The 20,054-nt window shown below is 40.4% G+C and overlaps 1 protein-coding gene across 3 annotated transcripts in view; it reads left to right on the top strand.

The window, feature by feature from the left end:
- Nucleotides 1–20,054, top strand: part of LOC116321512 (gamma-aminobutyric acid receptor subunit gamma-3-like) — a 158,017-nt gene that overhangs the window by 82,469 nt on the left and 55,494 nt on the right. For all 3 annotated transcript variants that reach the window (XR_005610488.1, XM_031741371.2, XM_039607527.1), the window contains exons 4-5: nucleotides 16,261–16,352; nucleotides 16,785–16,916. Coding sequence is in view for 2 of the 3 variants with exons in the window: in XM_031741371.2 (XP_031597231.1) it covers nucleotides 16,261–16,352; nucleotides 16,785–16,916 (224 nt within the window). In the remaining variant the exon portion in view is untranslated. The remainder of the gene's footprint in view (nucleotides 1–16,260; nucleotides 16,353–16,784; nucleotides 16,917–20,054) is intronic.

The following is a 20,054-nucleotide window of genomic DNA, read 5'->3' as shown; positions in this document are numbered from 1 at the left end:
GGTGGGATGGCCCAGATTCAGCAAAGTGCTGAAAACCTTCCTTAGAAAGAGCACCTTTGTGGTGGAATTCACTGATGCACAGCCAACAAATCTGCAGCATCTGTGTGGTGTTGTCATGTCAATAAAGACCAAGATTTCTAAGATTGTGATCTAGCGACTGTGGAGGGCATTCGAATACACTTAACTCATTGTCATGTTCAAGAAAAAAGTTTGAGATTGATTTGAGCCATTGTTCAAATTTGGTGAGAATGTGAGAACTGTAACCTCAGTTCGTAGCTGACAGGAGCGCCATTCAGTGCGGTCTTCTGCTGGTGTAGCCCGTCTGCATCAGGTGCAATCAGAGATGCTCTTCTCCATATGTTTACGTTGGTTGTAACAAGTGTTCATTTCAGTTTCTGTTGTCTTCCTACCAGCTCAACACAATCTGCCAAACTGATTTCTGTCATCAACCAGGCATTTTCTGTTCAGGCAACTGCCACTCACTGGAACTCATTTTCAGACCATTCTCTGGTTTTGTGGGAGAATCCCAGTACATCAGCAGCCTGTCTGGCACCAACAACAGTTCAAAGTCACTCAAATCACCTTTGGTTCCCATGCTGATGCTCCGTTTAAACTTCAGCAGGTCTTATTGACTATGTCCACATGACTAAGTCCATTGAGTTGCTGCCATTTGACTGGCTGATTAGACATTTGCACTAGGCAGAAGCTGCAGAGGTGTACCACCTTAAATGATCAGTCAGTGTAGCCAGCAAAAACAGCACACCAAATGGTGAGAAAAAAATACATCAGGGACAAGAACTGTAAGACAGTCTGACAAAAGTTGGTTGGTATTAATTAAATAATTAAAGGATGAGATAAAGGTGAGAAGGAGGAGGAAGAAAGTCCAATGAACCTGACAGGAGCCAGCTGATTAAATGATAAAAATAAAACTGGACTGACACACCGTGACAGTCTTTCAGAGCGCTGAAGGACTGTCACCTTAAAATTTACCGGTGGCAAGCACTGCAACAAGTTGTCAAAAAATACAGTCAGAACAACCTGCTCTGAACTCTCATCAGTGCACCTCAAGATCCCTGGCGCTGCAATCATTTTAACATCACAGAGAGTGTAAATCAATTCTGCACACAATGACGACGAGTTTATAAAAAAATCAGCACAAGGCCTCTGTATTTGTTGATGACACACAACACCAGCAAAAACTAAAATAGGACACACTCGAGGCTCATTTGTGAGATCTTCAATTTTCTTGATTCCAGTGTTTCTGAGGCCGACCCCGCCATTGTTTATGGAGCTAATCTCATTCGCAGGACCTAGACTTTAATTCACAATGTTGGGCAACAAGACATTGCTTTCATTTCCTCCAGACCTCGCAGAAAAGATGCCACTTGCTCCCGTCTTTCTGTATGACTAGATTTCAGAGGGCAGAAGTTGACAACAGTGTGAGCAGTGTTAAGCACTCATGATTTAAAGAAAATAACTGCTCAGGCAGAAAATTCTTTGTTCTCGCGTGTGACAGGGAATCTTTGCTTCTTTTTTTTTTTTTTTCAGATGTCAAATGTTACTTTAAAGAGCCTTTTAATGTAGTTTCTGCGCGTGGGTGCATGAGTGCAATTTTGTGTGTGTCGGTTCGTGCTTTTTTGTAAATGTTCCGCGTTTGACCTTCAATAATGTGACTCATTTTGGGTACCCGGAGAGTGAAGCAAGAAAAAAGTCATAAGAAAAAGGTTATCTGATTGCAGCGCAGAAGGTCGCCGTTCTTCTTCTTTTACGCCAAAACAGCTTCATAAGTTAATTCAGGAAAGTAAATGGCATTCACTGTCCTTAATTGCAGTCTCTCATAGTTGAGAATCGGCCGTTTCCTGGCGACATTAGTAATAAAATCCTTTCTGTCTTACATAACTGTCATTTGTGACCTTTTTAAATGGGTGGCACCTGTTGATTCCAGAGGACACGCAGGGCAAACATTTGGCATTTGCACTCTGGATCCACCTTTCAAGCTTGGAAACTTTTGATTTACAACTCTTTTTTTATCTTGTCATTGCAACAAACATCAAATTTACTTTTATGTGAAGGGAGAACATTAGTTTCACCACTTCTAAAATCAAAATGTTTTGCATTTTCCACAGTTTAAAAAAAAATCCTTATTTGTCTTATACTGCACCTTGGTAGTGGTAGATAACCAGCTGAAGCAAGGTAACTGTCTTCTGATTGGCTGCCCCTCTTAACCGAAAGACTTAAGCAGAAGGTGGGGCTCCTGTGCCTGGATATCACTGACTTTGACATTGATATCCAGGCACAGGATCAGATCATTCAAAATGAACCATGTTAGGATTCCTAAAATTTACATGAAAAATTTCTGTTGGTCCCGCTTTTGCTGCTAAAGTGGCCCTGACCCATGGAAGCATGGACTCCAGTAGAGCCCTGAAGGTGTGCTGTGGTTAGCAATAGCACCTTTAAGTCAGGCGTGTCCAACTCCAGGCTTCAAGGGCCGGTGTCCTGCAGGTTTTAGATGTGTCCTTGATCCAACACAGCTGATTTAAATGGATAAATTACCTCCTCAACATGTCTTGAAGTTCTCCAGAGGCCTGATAATTAACTAATCATTTGATTCAGGTGTGTTGACCCAGGGTGAGATCTAAAACCTGCAGGACACTGGCACTTGGGGCCTGGAGTTCGACACCCCTGCTTTACGTCCTGTAAGCTGTGAGGTGGGGTTCAATAGATCAGATTGTTTGTCCTGCACACCTTTTTCCCATTACTTCGTGGTTCAGCTCACGTGCCCATTGTTGGTGCTTTTGGTGGTGGGCAAGGGTCAGCAGGGCCACCCTGACCGAGCTGCAGCTATCCAGAACCATACGTAACAAACTGTGATGCTCTGTGTATTCTGACACTTTTCTATCAGAACTAGAATGAATTTTTTCAACAATGTGAGCTACAGTAGCTCGTCTGATGGATCTGACCGCATGAGCCAGCCTTCACACCTATCAACACATTAACAAGCCTTGACCCTGCCACTGGTTCACCACTGTTCCTTCCTTGGACCACTTTTAATAGATACCAACCACTGTGGACTGGGAATACCCCACAAGAGCTCCAGGTTATGAGATGCTCTGATCCAGTCATCTAGCTGTCACTGTTGGGCCTTTGTCAAACTCATTTTTCCTGCAGATTTGTCTTTGGTATTAGTGAGCAAGTGAATATTTTGTCCTCAGTGTCATTGGTCATAATCTTATGCCTGATCCGTGTATGTTACAACACAGACAGTAGATACTTGTAAGTCCACACTCCACCCTATTTTACATATAATCTGGGACTTAAAAGCGTAGCATTTTGAGGCACTGCTGAAACAACTACCAGCAGCAATTTTAATGTTCCTAAAAAGGATGAGGTGCAGATGCTTTAAAATGCACATGCAGAGGTAGCTCAACACCTCTCCACCATCTCATGTAAACCTGTTCTCTTAGTGTGGTGAATACAGGTCACTGGAGCTGAAACCTAGCAATGAAATCCTAGAGTGAACACACTCCAGACCGTGATAGACACGCTTAAATTTGCTTTATTTGCAAATATGATGTTTTTAGGCCTTAAACTATTGCTCACAGTCAGAGTTGTGCACAATTGCCCAATAAAGGAGCTCCTATGTGACAGTATAGTGTAGGAATATGTGTACTTTTGAGGATGTATCTAATGGATCCAAACAACGGGGAGCTGTGAAAGCACAAAAAAAAGGGGGTTTAAAGAAGAGATACACAAGATGCAGCAAGCCTCGCCAAGTATGGTAATAATAAGCAGAACAGGAGGAGCTCTGTGTTTGAGGAGGTAGACAGCAGTCATCAGAGCCTGTAGCATGTCATGTACAAGCAGCTGCTGCATTATGCGAGCATGAAAACTAAAGACTTTCTCAGTATCTTGATTAAACAGGACTGCAGGGACTGGTTTGGATATGATTTTTGAGGGTCAGCACATATTGATTAGCTGACATGCTAATAGCTCCAGGACCCCTAAATCATCCTCTGTTCCCCCTTTCTTCTCCAGCATATCTTTCTTTCAACTTAAGACTTTCCATTCACATCATTTCCCCTCATTGCTTCCCTGACCCCTATTAGATTTCATTACCTTCTGCTGTTTCCTCTCTAATTTAATTCCTCTTCTGTTTTCTTCTTTCCCTCTGCTTGTTTTCCCCTCTGAATCATTGTATACAGAAATCTAGCATTTGAAGCAAAACTCTTTAATCAGTATATACATTAATTATGAGCTGTTTGTGTTTGAAGGACTATTCCTAAAGCCGGGTAAAAAAGGACTACCTTCTCAAGCAGACTGTGAAAAGCCTCGAGGTATCAACATAGTTCTAAGTACATGCTGGCAGTTTGAGATAAATAAACAAGAAAATGATCATTTTGCACTTTAAAGCAAAGAACTTGAAATGATCCAGCTGCTGATACTGGATGTTCACGAATTCATTTTGACTTACTTTGAAGAAACATAAGTGTTATGGTGGCAAAGGAATGTATGGTGAGTCATTCTTGTACAGTATATGTTCAGTATGTGGGCTTGAATACCCCTGAAGAGATGAGTTTGGAAGCATTCGCTTTATGCTGGCTGTCTCTTTGTTTTATGCAGATCCTAATGTACAAATGATCTGCTCAAAGTGAAACAATGAGCAATGATCAATAAAACAGCGCTGTGCCACATGCTAGCACTCCCCTTATCCTGAAAAAGTGTTGAATTGTATAGTTGCATCCACAGGGGCGGTGTCAGGGATGTTCTGGTTTTGCAGTAGCAAAGCTTACAGACACTAATGTCTGTTCTGTCACACTGTCCTCTGTTTGTTCTGTTCGCAGTTCGACTGCAGATGTTCCTATTAGATTAGCATAGCTGTGACACCATAGGTGCCATGGGTAACTGCCATAATGACCAACCCATGGTTGGATAGATTGAAGTGTGCAGAGTAATACCCGGCTCATTGTCAAAGGTAAAGCAATTGGACCACTGAACGATTGTATTCAGCTGTCTAAACAATGTGGTTTAATCGGTGTAAGCCATGAATAAAAAAGAACAAGTGGAAATATATCGTAGCAACAATTGTGTGACATAAATATAACCACTTACTCTAGGCAAAAAAAGATGGACTGAGCAATAAAACCTCATCTTATAATAATATGGAGGCAAACTGCCATCTACATACACAGGAACTGACATAAAACAGAAATTCCCATTAGCCACTTACTTTCAGACTTGCGACAGAAACTAGTTGAAAAAATAAATCTGAAATTCTTCGAGAAAGAGTGATGTCGTTGTGTGTCCTGCTTGCTTTTATAAAGGAATATAACCAGAATACAAGCAATTGGCAAGCAGCTGAGTCAAGTCCCCTATTGCAAAGAGGTGTGTCGCAGCCAAGTTATGCTCATCGACACAGAATGACTAAGATTCATTACAACATGTTCATAATAATCTGTCTGTGTTTATAAATTACCCATCCATCCATCCATCCATCCCAGCTGCCATGGAGCGAGAAGGCAGGGTACACCCTGGACAGGCTGTCAGTCTGTGGCAGGGCTAAAACAGAGAGACAGACAATGATTCACACTCACATTCACACATACACCCAATTTACAATCACCAGTTAACCTAACCCCACGAACTGCATGTCTCTGGGCTGTGGGAGGAAGCTGGAGTACCCGGAGAGAACCGATGCAGAGGCAGGGAGACCGCTATATACATGCAAGTCTTCTACAAACTGTCTGAGAGTGATTGCAGTCTGTCCAAATCAGACTGTGATTGTTTAGAGATAGGTTCACTCCCACCTGGTCAAAAGTTTAATCTGTTGGTCACCCATAGATTGAAGGTCATAAACACTCAACCTTGGGGGGACCAGTTGCAATCAGTTGCCAAATACGAGGAACATCAGAACAGTCACATGGCAAACGTGGATTTTTCATAGTCACAATCAGGTTGGGCTGAGCCATTATGCAACCAAAGCCTGAAATATCCGTAAATGAATGAAGTGATGTGCTAATTGCTTTATATGTTGACACAGCTTTAGAGATGGAATGAGGATGTCAGTTATTCAGAAGGGACTCCAAGTAGAGCTACTGCTCCTCCACAACAAAAAGAATGATTTGAGATGGTTTGGGCATTAGGATGCCTCCAGGGTTCCTCCAAGGTGAGGTGTCTTTGTGCATGTCCACTCTGAAAGAGTCTGCAGTGCAGACTATCTCTGTGTCTCTTTGCTTGCTTGGGGACAATGCTAGAAAATGGATTGATGGATGGCAGATCTTCCCATTTATCCCTATTTGTTCCACATTATGCTCCTGGGTATTTATCAATATCTGACTTCACATTCACTGACTCAGCTCTAGCTGAAAAAAGTGATGAGTAAATACATTCCTGAAACATGATGTCTAACATACAGGGTCTGCTGGTGGCGGATAAATGAGCGCTACAGCTGTTTCTGCTGCTGCTGCCATACCTTACTGCTGGTATCAATATTAAACAGGCCAAACAACAAGTACATCATTTATCTTAGACAAAGAATCACAGGTGCTGATTGGACCTTAGGATAGATGTTCAGCGAAGCACAGCCGGCAGTCTGCGTCATTTTTCATTTTTGCCTCCTACACCCTCACAAACTGCGTTCGAGTAAACAGCCAGGTATGCAAATGGCTTTCTTTTGTTTCTTTCAAAAGGTCCTTCTATTTGATTCCTAGGAATGAACAATACAAAAGCATGTTTATGAAATTAGCTCCATGCACACACACACGCACCCATACACAAAAGCAATCTTCAAAATGCCACTCATATCCTCAGGTACAGGACAGTTTTGTTTATTACACGTATGACAGAAGTTCATCATCACCCCAAAGCGGCAGATGAATGATCGTGTTTACCGTTTTTTTCAGCCCGTCACACACACAAGGAGCATCACCGCGAGGGCTGCCGGCAGGATAATGCTACACCATTGCATTCTGGGTCAATGTGTTTCTTTGGGGACAAGGTGGGGTGGGGTGGAGAGCAGTAGTGCAGATGAGGAGAGTAAAAGTAAATAACTAAACATCGTTTGTGGTGATGAAGTAGCATTAGATCCACTCCAGAAGTGGACACATTACTTGGAGATTTAAAAAAAAAAAAATCATTTTTCTTCTTGAAGGATTGAAGATGTAGCCCAGCGACCAATTTCCCAGAGTCTGAGAGATATAAATATTTCACTTATAAATATTTATAACAACTATGCGGCATTGGTTTTGCCTGAGGAAGTACATTAGTCAGTGATATGTGTTTAAGTTTGAGATTTTTTTTTTTTTGGGCAAAGCATTATAATAAAGTGCAAGACAATATTTCAGAGTTCGCAGGATTCTACTTGATCAGCAATGAAGTAGAAGCAGTAATGAAGTAGAGTTCATTATGTGCCAGCTGTAATGGTGGCATATTCACGGAAGCCTGAATTGATTTTCTTTTGTTGACTTGCTCGTAATTAACCCTGATAACACCAACAAACTTACCAAGAACTGCTGCTACTGAGTGAGCGTCCTGCAGACCCCAAGAACAAACTACAGTAAGGAAGACTTTCAAGAACTAAAACCAGGGTTTTAAATTTTCGGTTTAAAAAGTGATGGAGTTCTCCGTCATTTCCTTCTACTTGTATGCTTGTACTAGCGACGGGTTGCCCGGTATTGTCCATACTCGATGCTGGTCCACCTCTGCTTCAGTGATTCAGGCCAGTTATCCTGCATTCTGCACCAGTGCAAACATAATTAGATTGCACATAATATAATTGATTTCAGCAAATCTAGCACTGATAATGGGTTACACATTTATAGCAAACTGATGTTCTGTTAATTAAACATAAATTTCGACCTGAATGGTTATTGCAGCGTTGGAACTGATGTTTATGTAAATGCTAAAAAAACAAAATCATGTAGTGCATTCATCATTATTTGGATGGCTACTATAATATATAATGTATGTGATGCCTCTTATACAGCTCAAAAAATAAATAAATAAAGGAACACTTACCTGCATACTCTCTCCACATGAGAGGATGCATTGTCAAGTACCAGAAGGAACCCAGGATCCACTATACCAGTGGAGTGTCTGACAATGGGTCCAAGATTTTCATCCTTATACCTCATGAAAGTCAGGCTGTCGTAACTTAGCCTGTAGAGTTCTGTGAGTACCTTCATGGATATGCCTCTCCAGCCATCATTGACCCACCACGTTTATGCTGAACGACATTACAGGCAACATAATGTTCTTCACGGCTTCTCCAGACCCTGTCACATCAGTCACATGTGCTGAAGGTGAACCTGCTCTCATCTATGAAAAGCGCAGGGCCAGTGGTGGATCTGGCAGTTCTGATATTCGATGGCCACTGGCAATCGGGCTCCACGGTGCTGAAGAGTGAGCACAGGGTGCACTAGAGGATGTCGGGCCCTAAGTCTCTTTATGATTGTTTAATGAGAGACATTTATACTAGTGGCCTGCTGGAGGACTCTGTGCAAGGAGGAACGGGATGAGCAGTGCCAATGGAGCAGGTATTGTTCCTCCTGATGGGATGAAAAAAAATAGAAAAGACTGAATTTCCTGTTTTTGGAGGGTTTCCTCGTTGTTGCCCCTCTACTGCACCTGTTCCACCTGTGCAAAGCAGCTAAAACTGACTAACATGCCCCTCCCTACCATGCCTTGAATCACAGTACTACATGACACATTCGCTTTGGATCAATTATCACATTGTTGTAGGTATTTAACACTGTTCCAGTCTTTTTCCTCAAAGACATAAAGCTATGATATCACAGTAACATCACTGGTCAGCTGCATTAATAGCCCTGGAGCAACAATTATGATATTGCAGTAACAAGACAAACACAGAGATATCAGACTGTGCTTTCATGCATGCATGAACAAAACATTAATAAACAAAATCACAGTTATTTAGCCATTATTATCCAGTATATTAATCATGCTCATATCATTTATAATCAGGTCACACACTTCATGGGACAGGTTTAAAAACAAAACTGAGTGGAAATGAAAGTTTACTCTGATGATGCCCAGTGAAAGGTCCCTTTTTTTAACAGATAAAAGATTACTGGCATTAATGGAATGGTCAAAGAACATCAAACCAAGACATAAAAATAAAGAGAGATAATATCATCAGCAGAACACAGAATTAGTTTTTTAAATACTGAACAATGATGTTTACACAACCATCATGACCCTTTCCCTGATGGGTGGTATTTAAAGTCAGAACACATGACAAATTTTAACTCAGAGAATTGAGTTCTCAGGGATGGCAAGATGTTTGTAAAAAAATATACTGTTGCTTTTTTTAAGTGCTGTTTTAATAGTGCGAGGTGTTTGAATGAGTCAGGAAAAAAGGATATATGTATCTGTACTTAGGTTTGCAGGGATCCCAGTTTCAGGGATGACTGGTAGGAAAACCAGTATAAGAGAAACAAGCATATAATCATTGCTGTAAGCGCTCAGAGCCTTATTTAAGGAAAATTAGACATACCAAATTGTGAAAATTAATTAGAACAAATGCCAAAAGTAAAAAGGAGTTAGTGTGCATTTTAGTGCTGGGTAATTATTCCCGATGCATTCATTTGTAAGCAGCATTCAACCAGAGTTTGGTTAGCATGCACAAATATTGTGCAAAGTGATAAAATGAAGACAAACTTAACATAATCAGAATTTTGGCAGAATCCAATATCGGTGATTCAATCAGGGACAGAGTTGCCACCAAGCTGCTGGAAGGCTCGTAATATTCTCACCGCTTCTAAGCAGGAAGCGGTGAGTTGCACTGACGTCAGCTTGAAGGTCACACCAGTGAAACAATTACATTTTGCTTTGAAATCAATCTCTTCCAACCGGTTAATAAAATATTGATAGCTTCAGTTATTACTGTGCGCTTACAGCATGTGCCAAGCAGAGATTGCTTGGTGGAATTCTTTTTAAGAGCAGGGCAGTAAGATTTGACTGGAGGTGGCTGGGATCATGTAAAGACTGGAGGGAAATAAGGGTAGTCAGTAGTTTTACTTAGAGTTCATATTCGCTTAAATGGTTAAATAACTACAAAAGGAAAATGATATAGCTTATAACCCTTCTTTGTCACAGCATCCATCTTTCCATTTTCTTCCACTTATTCAATTCAGGGTCATGGGGGGATAGCTGGAGCCCATCACAGCTACCATAGACAAAGATGTGGGGTACACCCTGGATAGGTTACCAGTCTGTTGCAGGGCTAACACAGTAATTTACACCTATGGGCAATTTAGAGTCATCAGTCACCTACCTACCTCCTTAACCTGCATGTCTTTTTGGTGAAGTCACCATGCTGCCTCCACTGCTAACTCCTTCACAAAAAAGGGATCTTCCAGCAAGTCACGAGCAACCTGTTGTTCATACTAGATCATAATTAATGTTTCTCCAGGATCATCAATGCAAATCATCAATCACAATGTTGTGATGATCTAAAACTTTTTCATAAAGCTAACAAGATTGATTTGATTTATATAATGCCAGCAATCATCTCAGGGTGCTTTACATTACCTTGTGTGGAGATTCAGAAATTCTTTTATTGCTGCCATATAACCTGCATTATTATAATTGCATTAATAACATGTTTTACAGCATTATTTGATTAGTAATATTTCTTATAGGGTTCATATTGCATTGAAGATGTTTGTCATCACATTGACCTTTTTTATTTACAGGCTTAGTTATGATTATTTTATACACATTGCATATCTGTGCTGATTTGGAGTTGATGTTTCATCCAAAAGGGTCTTAAGTTTCACTGTAGAACATAGAAGGTTGACTGCATGCATGCTTACAATACACATAAATTTAGTGACAGGTCTGAGCGAAGGCCCAAGTGTCTTCTGCTTCTTTTTGTAACCTGTTGCCCTTTAGTCTACTTGGTGACTGATGACCAGAGTTAGTGACCAGCCTCAGAGACCCTGGGGGCTTGAAGTTTATTGCCTTATTTGGTAGGTGTTATAGAAAAGAGAAGTTATATGTCTGTGTCTAGCCATTAAAAATGTACAAGATATACCATTGTCTGTAAACAATGACTGTACACAATGTATTTTTGACCTGTAATTGACGCCATGGAGGGGCGGATACCCCATTGCTTTAAAAGTGTTCTCCACATGTATTTTTGTCAGAGAAGACTCATGCTGAAATTTCTTGTCCTGTGTTAATAAACTCACCGTTTGATTGCACTTTTCTGGGGCCTCCGTGGTTTGTTTCACTGCTCTACATTGATCGATTTCGCAACACTTGCAATATTATAGACAGAAACCCAACAATTCCCTTTGAGCCAGTAGGTATATATATTTAAAAAAAACTCCCTTTAAATAGAACAAAGCTGAGTTTGCTTCAAAAAAATATATATCTATATCTATCTATCTATCTATCTATCTATAGATAGATAGATAGATAGATAGTATATATATATATATATATATATATATATATATATATATATATATATATATATATATATATATATATATATATATATATATATATATATATATATATATATATATATATATATATATATATATATATATATAGATATATATAGATATATATATATACATATATATATTTGGAGATAAATTATCTGAATTAAATTATCTGAATTTCAGGAGCTGAACCACGCCTCTAAACATGCCCCTTCCGGGTCCTATCTATATATTACCCCCCCAGTTCTACAAGATGTTTGTTCTCTTTTCGTGCCCCACCCTCACTCCCTCCCCTTTTTTCAATTCTTTCACTTCTTCACTTCTCATTAGTTCATAAGGGATCTGCCACCAGTACCCACTGAGGCCTTCCCCAAACCGCAGCTCATTTCTTGATTAAGCCATTCGCCATTATATACTAAAAACGCTAGGAAAACTAAAATGAGGACGCAGGCCCAGCTAGTGAAAAAAAAAATACATATATATATATATATATATATATACACACAATACAACAACATTCATTGCTTCTGAAATGAGATCAAATGTCAGTTTTTCAGTTTTAAAGCCTAATTTGATCTAAGTGAGAATATGAACCACAGTCTCCTGGGTGAAAGGCCCTTGCTTGCCTTATTTGTCCACAGACGTCTCTGAGATGCACTTTGTTCGATTTCTCCAAAATACTGAATGGGCTGAACTTGAAGAACTTCACCTGAATAACCTGAATGAGGAGCATATTTCTGTTAATACTATACCATAGTTGGGGTTTCGGGACCTGGATGGTCTGAATTACTAAAGGGGCAAAAGTCATATTCATTAATGAAATGATTTTTTGTAATGAAACATTTTTTTCTACTTTTTTTTCATTCTCACTGTAAATTGTCATCATGATTGATTGAAGGAACAAGTGTTACAATAGAAAGGCACAATCTACTGAGTTTAAAGGAAGCAATCCAAATCCACACCAAAACTTAGTGGGTTCTTTCTTTGTTCGTCGTTCACCTCTCTATCAAGTTTCATGAAATCTAGCTCGGTAGTTTTTGTGTAATCCCGCTGACAGACACCCCCGGTGAGGCCCTCCACATGGCAGGAAAACAATGGAAAACTCGCTGTAATTACAGGCATGAAAAAACTGTTAATCCTTAGAGCCCTGTCACTGCCAATCTAGACACTTTATTTTTTTTTTAAACATTTCTGGCTCTGGGAGCTCTCAGTGAAGCTTTGACTGAACACACAGCCATAAAGATAGGATATCTGCTCTCTCAGGAAACATGTTTTGGTACCTGAATGTGGAAAATGTGGATGAAAGACATCTGTAAGTGGCGAGGAGCGAGCTGCCTCCATGCAAAAAAGATGAGGCCGGATAAGGAGGAAGCTATTTGTTCTGACGCCACTAAAGTCAGGCTAATTAATTTCAGTCAGACGTGCTTTGCTGTCAACATCCTTTGGCTTTATTAATGGATTTCATATTATCTGATTCTGACTGGTATTTGCATTCTGAAAGAGTGGGGATGTATTTGTTGATTTTTCCTACCATCCTTCATTTGCCAATAATATTGTGTTTGTGTGTGCAAAGTAAATGACATCGTGAGAGCGCGCTTTCATTTTATATGGCAAAATTTAGGTATCACTATACAGGATTTCATAGGCAGATGTTTCTCATGAACAACTGTCATCTCCACCTACACCTTTTGGTTTCATGATTGTGGGTCCAACTCCAACTCACATAAAGAGTAATGCATTTTTAATCGTGTGAGGGTTTCCTAGCACTTCATGTGCCTGCTGTCTGCTGTCTAAAAAACATAGTCGGGGACAGGAGAGAAATAGTGTGTCACATTCTGAATATTTTAAAGGCTAAAATGAAACATTTATGCTCTAAATAATGAACTTACAACCTCTATTCTCTGACTTTACATTAGAGAATATACAAAACAAGACACCTTTGTTCAGCTCGCCTAAGTCTTTGCATCATTCATTTGCTTCTTCACAATGGCTATAAGTAACAGACTCCCTTCACGCCTTTGTTTTCTGACTTTGAAATGGATCCCAGGAGAAATAATGAAAGCCTCCGTTGTTAGTTTCAGTCATATCTCCCCACACTCAGTGTGGCTTCAGTGTTTTGCATAATGTCCATGAATAATGGACCCATCTTGGAGGTACAGTCCCAAATAGAACCTAGTTTTAGCAGAAAATCCCATTTGAGCATCGCTGTGAGTTCACCTGCACCGCGTGGAGCACGTAACACTCGGCGCTTCACTGAATTATTGCGCGCCATAGTCAGTGTGGGCTCTCCCCATCATTATCTTCAAATGATCAACAGTAGGGCAGCAGTAATAGTGGAGATTTTGTAACAGCTGTATTAGGCAGGTCAAGTCCGGCTTGTCTGTTTTAGTAAAAGGTAAAAAACATTTAGAACAAGTCATATGCCTGTGAAATTGTGTTCTTGTGTACAGTACTGTGCCCTAAAAACAGCCTTTGTGAGGGTATTTGTTGAGTCACCATTTGGGTAAAGACAAAACTGTCCAGTGTGGAAGATTTCTCATTTCTTTACCCACTAAAACCCATGACTGAGAGACATTCTCCCATAATAGACTGCACTTTATCTTTATATCAGCAAAAGATTGAGGCTCTCCCTCCCATTCCATTTAAAAGTAGAATGGGAGGGAGAGCCTTCAATTTTCAGGCTCCTCTTCTGCAGAACCAGATTCCAGTTTGGATTCGGGAGACAGACACTATCTCTACTTTTAAGATAACGCTTAAAACTGTCCTTTTTGCTAAAGCATATAGATAGTGCACTCACTATGTGTTAACAGACCTCTCTGCACTGAATCATACTTGTTATTAATCTCTGGCTCTCTTCCACAGCATATCTTTCATCCTGTCTCCCCCCCCTCACCCCAACCGGTCGCAGCAGATGGCCACGCCCCTCCCTGAGCCTGGTTCTGCCGGAGGTTTCTTCCTGTTAAAAGGGAGTTTTTCCTTCCCACTGTCACCAAAATGTTTGTTGGGTTTTTCTCTATATTGCAAGGTAGACCGTACAATAATACATACAAAGCGCCTTGAGGTGACTGTTGTTGTGATTTGGCGCTGTATAAATAAAATTGAATCTCTGCAGTACTGGCATTGTTTACGTCCTATAGAGGCCTTCCAGCTGCTGTACTGACCTTCAGCTAGCCAAATTGGAGGTCCTCATCTCCTGCCCAGTGGTATCAGTTGTATTTCTCAACCATCTGACTTAATAATACAAAGATGCACTTGAACTCTGGCTTTTTCTGCTTAATTCAAAAAGATTTCGCATTGTTAAAAAAAAAAAAAAAAAAAATATATATATATATATATATATATATATATCAATAATATATATCTGACATTGTAGTTTACAGTCGCCAGTCGATCGTGTAGTTTAACATGATCATTTCCTGTGCTTACTTCCTTTTGGGACCTGAGTAAAACATTAAGGAGCAAATCTTAAGCAATCGTGACTTCCTGATTTCACTTTCAAGTGGGGAGTAAAAGATTAAGAAACGAAGTCTAAGTTCTGATGTCAGAGTACGCCATCATAATGTCTCTATGGGGAGTGAAAGAGTGAGGCATGAATTTAGGCTCTGACATTGGAGTTTTACCACCATCCTTGCCCACACACTGTTGTTACTTCCATGTACGAATGACAGTGCCTGGCCCACACTTATTCTCCCAGTCTGCCATCCTCAAAATGTACATGAAGACAGTGAGTGGGGAGTGACAATAACAACTCTTCCTTGAAGAGGAATGTATACTCAGAGGCTATACTCAGATGTGGGGGTGGAGGTGGTGCCGAAGAAGTGATGCATGAACAGCAGCAAGCATAGATTTCAGTGTGAAAGCAGGCAAATTTAGAAAATAAGTGAGCAAAGCACTAATGATATAAGTGCAAATGAGTTTCAGTAGCAGGATGCACTATGTGAGAACAGTTGAACTGACTGCCTAAACTATCTTCTAGGGTATCTGTAAATTTGACCACAGCCAAGACTGCAAAAAAAGCAGGAGTTTCACTGTATTAATAAAGCAATAATAGCAGCCATTAAGATGTGTAAACTATGAAGAGTGTGTAGCCAACTGTCTTGTAGAACCCACATGTATCTGCAAGATAAATGCTTTTAATTGCCGCCCGAAGGAGAGTGAAGATCAATGACTGACATTCTTTGTCAGCTCTAATTTGCCTGGTTATATTTAGCCGTTATTTTGATGCAAGTTCTCAGGAGGAATCTACAGGCTTCAATCGAAGTTTCATGTGTGTGCCAAACTCTCTGAGAGCTAATTTTGCTGTTTTACAAATTCCAAATACTTGAAGTATGTTATGAGTCGAGGTTGGTGGATTATAAACATACCTGTGGGAAAATAGCAGCAAAGAAAAGGTGGATTCAAATCCACTCTTCTAAGACAGAGATAATATTAACATTCCCAAAAACACAACATTGGATTCAGTATTTTTTTAAAAACCTCACAATTAGACGCAGGTTCTGCTGAGGTGAAGGAAATGTGCTGAAGCAAACAGTTTGTGAGATGGTGGAATTTAATTTCCATATCAAAAGCATAATATGTATTGAATGTTTGCAGCGAGGGCTGCAGTGCTTTTGTATTTTTCTTTGATGTGGACACATTTGTGTTCAGACAAACACATTCTTGGCTCTTCTCGAAGGATTCGACGGGCTGCTTAGCACACAGACTTCAGGCTGCACGTCTCTTTCTGCCTTTATTCTTCTCTAACACGGGTTGTCAGATCTGTATATTGACTCTACTGTTCTCTTCCCAGGAGTACCAGATCGATATTATCTTCGCCCAGACCTGGGTGGACACTCGTCTGCGGTATAACAGCAGCAGCATGCGGATTCTAACCCTCAACAGGTATATTAGATTTAGTAAAGACATACTATAAAGTTTAGTAAAGACATACTACAGGAACCTTTATTAAAAAACTTCTAAACATATCAGCTTTGTGGGTGAATCAATACCAATCTAGTGATAATTATACTAGATCTCTTTTTTAAAATGAACTACTGCTGTGGCAATTTCACCACTTTAGCATCTACTATTTGAACATTTTCATATGATAAAAACAATATTCTTCTCTCCCTCTGTCTCTCTCTCTTTTGAAGAGGCCTGTAATTAATGGAACAAATTGATTGATGTGCTTTGTTTTCCCCTAGTTGCCCGAGTATTTTATTATGCTCTTATTGGGAATGAGTGCAGCCTCATGCATTTCAGAGAAATCTGAGGGAATCAGTCTTACCTCCTTTCCTCTCTCTCTCTGTATCAATTTCCCTCTTTTTCAACCAGCAATATGGTCGGTCTGATCTGGCTGCCCGACACCATCTTTAGAAATTCCAAGAATGCCGATTCTCACTGGATAACGACGCCCAATCAGCTGCTCCGGATCTGGAACAATGGGAAAATACTTTACACTCTGAGGTAAAACCCTTCAAAACACATGGAAACACACAGAACAGGAAGATAAAAGAACAAAAATCGAGAGCAGACACATCATAGCCAATGACTGCTGGTAAAAAAATCTTTTTATGAGAAATACTCCCTCTATTCTGATTCTTAATGCCAACTGTATATTGTGGCTAAACAAAATTCTGCCATCAGTGTTGACATAGACAGACAATAAAAGACATTTAGACTTTAGTCTGTCTAAAGAGCCAGATGGATGAACCTATCTGTATGGGACCATAGCAATCCAGATTTGTGGATGCAAAAAAGACAAAAGAAGAAAGAAGTCAATGAGGAAAGACTTCTGTTGGCTTTACTGGCAGATTCACTGTTTTTTCATACATTTTAAATTAAGTCGTTAGCCAATGAGGCTGCAATCTCACAGTCACATGTGCACCTCGTTATCATATTTGATTTCGAAAGACCAAGATGACGACAATGAAAACATTTGAAGCAATGGGTGATGTAATTTAGTGTTAGAACTCTTTAAATGTTTCTTGTTGCCCCCTGGTGGGATGTGAAGGTATTGCAAGTGGGTCATTTAGAATAGAATAGAATAGAATAGAATAGAATAGAATGCCTTTATTGTCACTATACAGTTGTACAATGAGATACAGAGCATCTCCTACTCAGTGCAAATATGCTGGGGGGGGTAGAGTTCTGCAGCGCTATATACATATGGACAGTATTAACAGAGGGAAAAAGATATAAAATAGTGTTGTGTATATACAGTTGGGTTATTGCACATAGAATTGGTATTGCACAGTGGTGGTCCATAGAGGAAGTGGGAAGAAAAAAAATTGGGGGGGGGCTGTGTTATCGGTGCATGTGTGAGTTCAGGGTGGTTATGGCTTTGGGGAAGAAACTGTTTTTGAGTCTGTGGGTTTTTGTGTTGATGCACCTGTAGCGCTTCCCTGAGGGAAGCAGGCTGAACATGTTGAAACCAGGGTGGGAGCTGTCCTTGATGATGTTTGCTGCTCTGCTGAGGCAGCAATATCCATCAGGGAGGGGAGAGGGCAGCCGATGATCTTTTGTGATGTCTTGACCACACTCTGAAGCCTCACTCTATCCGCCTTGGTGCAGCTGCCGTACCATACCGTGATGCAGTAGGTTAGCAGGCTCTCAATGGACGAGCGGTAGAAGGTCAGCAGCAGGTTGGAGTTCAGCTTGTACTTCCTGAGGACTCTCAGGAAGTGCAACCGCTGTTGGGCCTTCTTGACGACCGCTGAGATGTTGTCGGTCCAGGAGATGTCAGCAGAGATGAGGACACCAAGGAACCGGAAGGTGTGGACCCTCTCCACACGTTCCCCGTTGGTCTCCTGAAGTCAACAATGAGCTCTTTGGTTTTCTTGTTCAGTGCAGGTTGTTTTCTGAACACCAGGCTGCCAGCTTCAGGACTTCCTCTCTGTACTCTGCTTCGTCTCCCTTTGAGATGAGTCCGACTACCGTGGTGTCATCAGCAAACTTGATGATGAGAGTGTTGTTGTGGGTCGAACGGCAGTCGTGGGTGTAGAGAGAATAGAGGAGGGGGCTCAGCACACAGCCCTGTGGGGAGCCGGTGCTCAGTGTGTGAGTGGAGGAGAGATGAGGGCCGAGTCTTACAGTCTGGGGCCGTAAATTGTAAATTTATTTATTTACAATAAATATATGTTTCTGTTAAAGGAAAAAAAAAAGTTTCATTTTGTAGCTTTGTCTAAAATCAATTGTTTATATTCCCAAAGAAATAAACAAAGAAAGAAGTCATCACATTTAAAAATCCAAACCCTAATTTCGCTAATACTTTGTCCTTAGCAGGAAAGAGCTAAAACTGGAGCATTGGCTGTCAGGTGGCAAAAGTAAATCTTTGAAAGTAGAATCAACCTGAACATGCAGATTGATATCCATTTGATTCTTGTCTTTCTATTAAAGAGATGAGACTTGCCTTTCTTAAAGTGTTCTGTGACTGAAGTCTAATAATTAATACCAATAGAGCGCATTGACAGAACTATGAACAGACAACTGCAAACCCCCAACTGATCACTGTGTAAGGCTACCCCTCCTTCAGGCGGATTCTGACGGAGGTTTCTTCCTGTTAAAATGGAGTTTTTCCTTCCCACTGTCACTAAGTGCTTGCTTATAGGGGCTCATGTGATTTTGGGGGGTTTCTTTGGAATACTTTAGGGTCTTGACCTTGTGAATTAGCGGCTTATAAATTAAACAGTTTAATATAGCTAGAATTGTTTCATGTTTTCAGTCAAAATGAACACAAACTGTTCAAAAGTTGTGGATTTAAAATAGCCTGCAGTTTAAAAAAAAAACAAAAACATATTAGCAGGGCACAGTGTGTAATTAGAAACGGATAAGCATTTACATGATCTGCATCAGTCACGTTTATTGTTTGTGAGATGGCATTATCTTCCTTTCCATTCATGCAGAACGGTCCAGTGTATGCTATGTTTGAGGAGATAACAAAAGGAACAACGGGGCGCCTTCCTTTAGCAAAAGACCAGCCATTATTATAGCTGCCATGTAAAAACACCTTCAGAAGTAAAATTCACTATTTGACTGCAGTTGGTGAGTCACATCGACAAACAGGAAGACACAGACAGAGAAACACAGAAGGCAGATCCAGAACAATAAAGAGTAAAATAAAATCTCAGGAACATTACAGTTGTATAAATCATTTTAGTAACAGTAAATAATATGATATTGGTTGTTGTAGAAAGCAGCACCTCCCACACATACAGAACTCCCCGCAATGCGATTTTGATTTGTCTCTTTTTAAATTCTAACTGCATCTTTCTCACTTTACATGAGTTTCTGTACCACATAGCATTCTTTACCTTTGGTGCAGTAAGATAAAACTCTTGTGTTTCTGTTCGATTTGTTGCTTTCGTTCTGACAGCCTTTCAGTGGCTGAGTAATGACACACAGGTGAAGGTGATGGCCTTATGACCACCCCCCGACTGTGTGTCTGCACCTACAGCAGAAAACACTCAGGATTCGAGTGGACGGGTTCCTTTTAAAGTGGAGTGGCATCTGGGTTTATGAGTCCTCAAGCTCTGACATGAGCTTTTTTTTCTGTCTTGAAGATCAAATTTCACCTGTGCATCTAGTATTTCGAGCTAGAGCTGG

The sequence above is a fragment of the Oreochromis aureus genome, linkage group 23 (assembly GCF_013358895.1).
Source record: "Oreochromis aureus strain Israel breed Guangdong linkage group 23, ZZ_aureus, whole genome shotgun sequence".
Classification (NCBI taxonomy): domain Eukaryota; kingdom Metazoa; phylum Chordata; class Actinopteri; order Cichliformes; family Cichlidae; genus Oreochromis; species Oreochromis aureus.
This window is presented reverse-complemented; position numbering and strand designations above follow the sequence as displayed.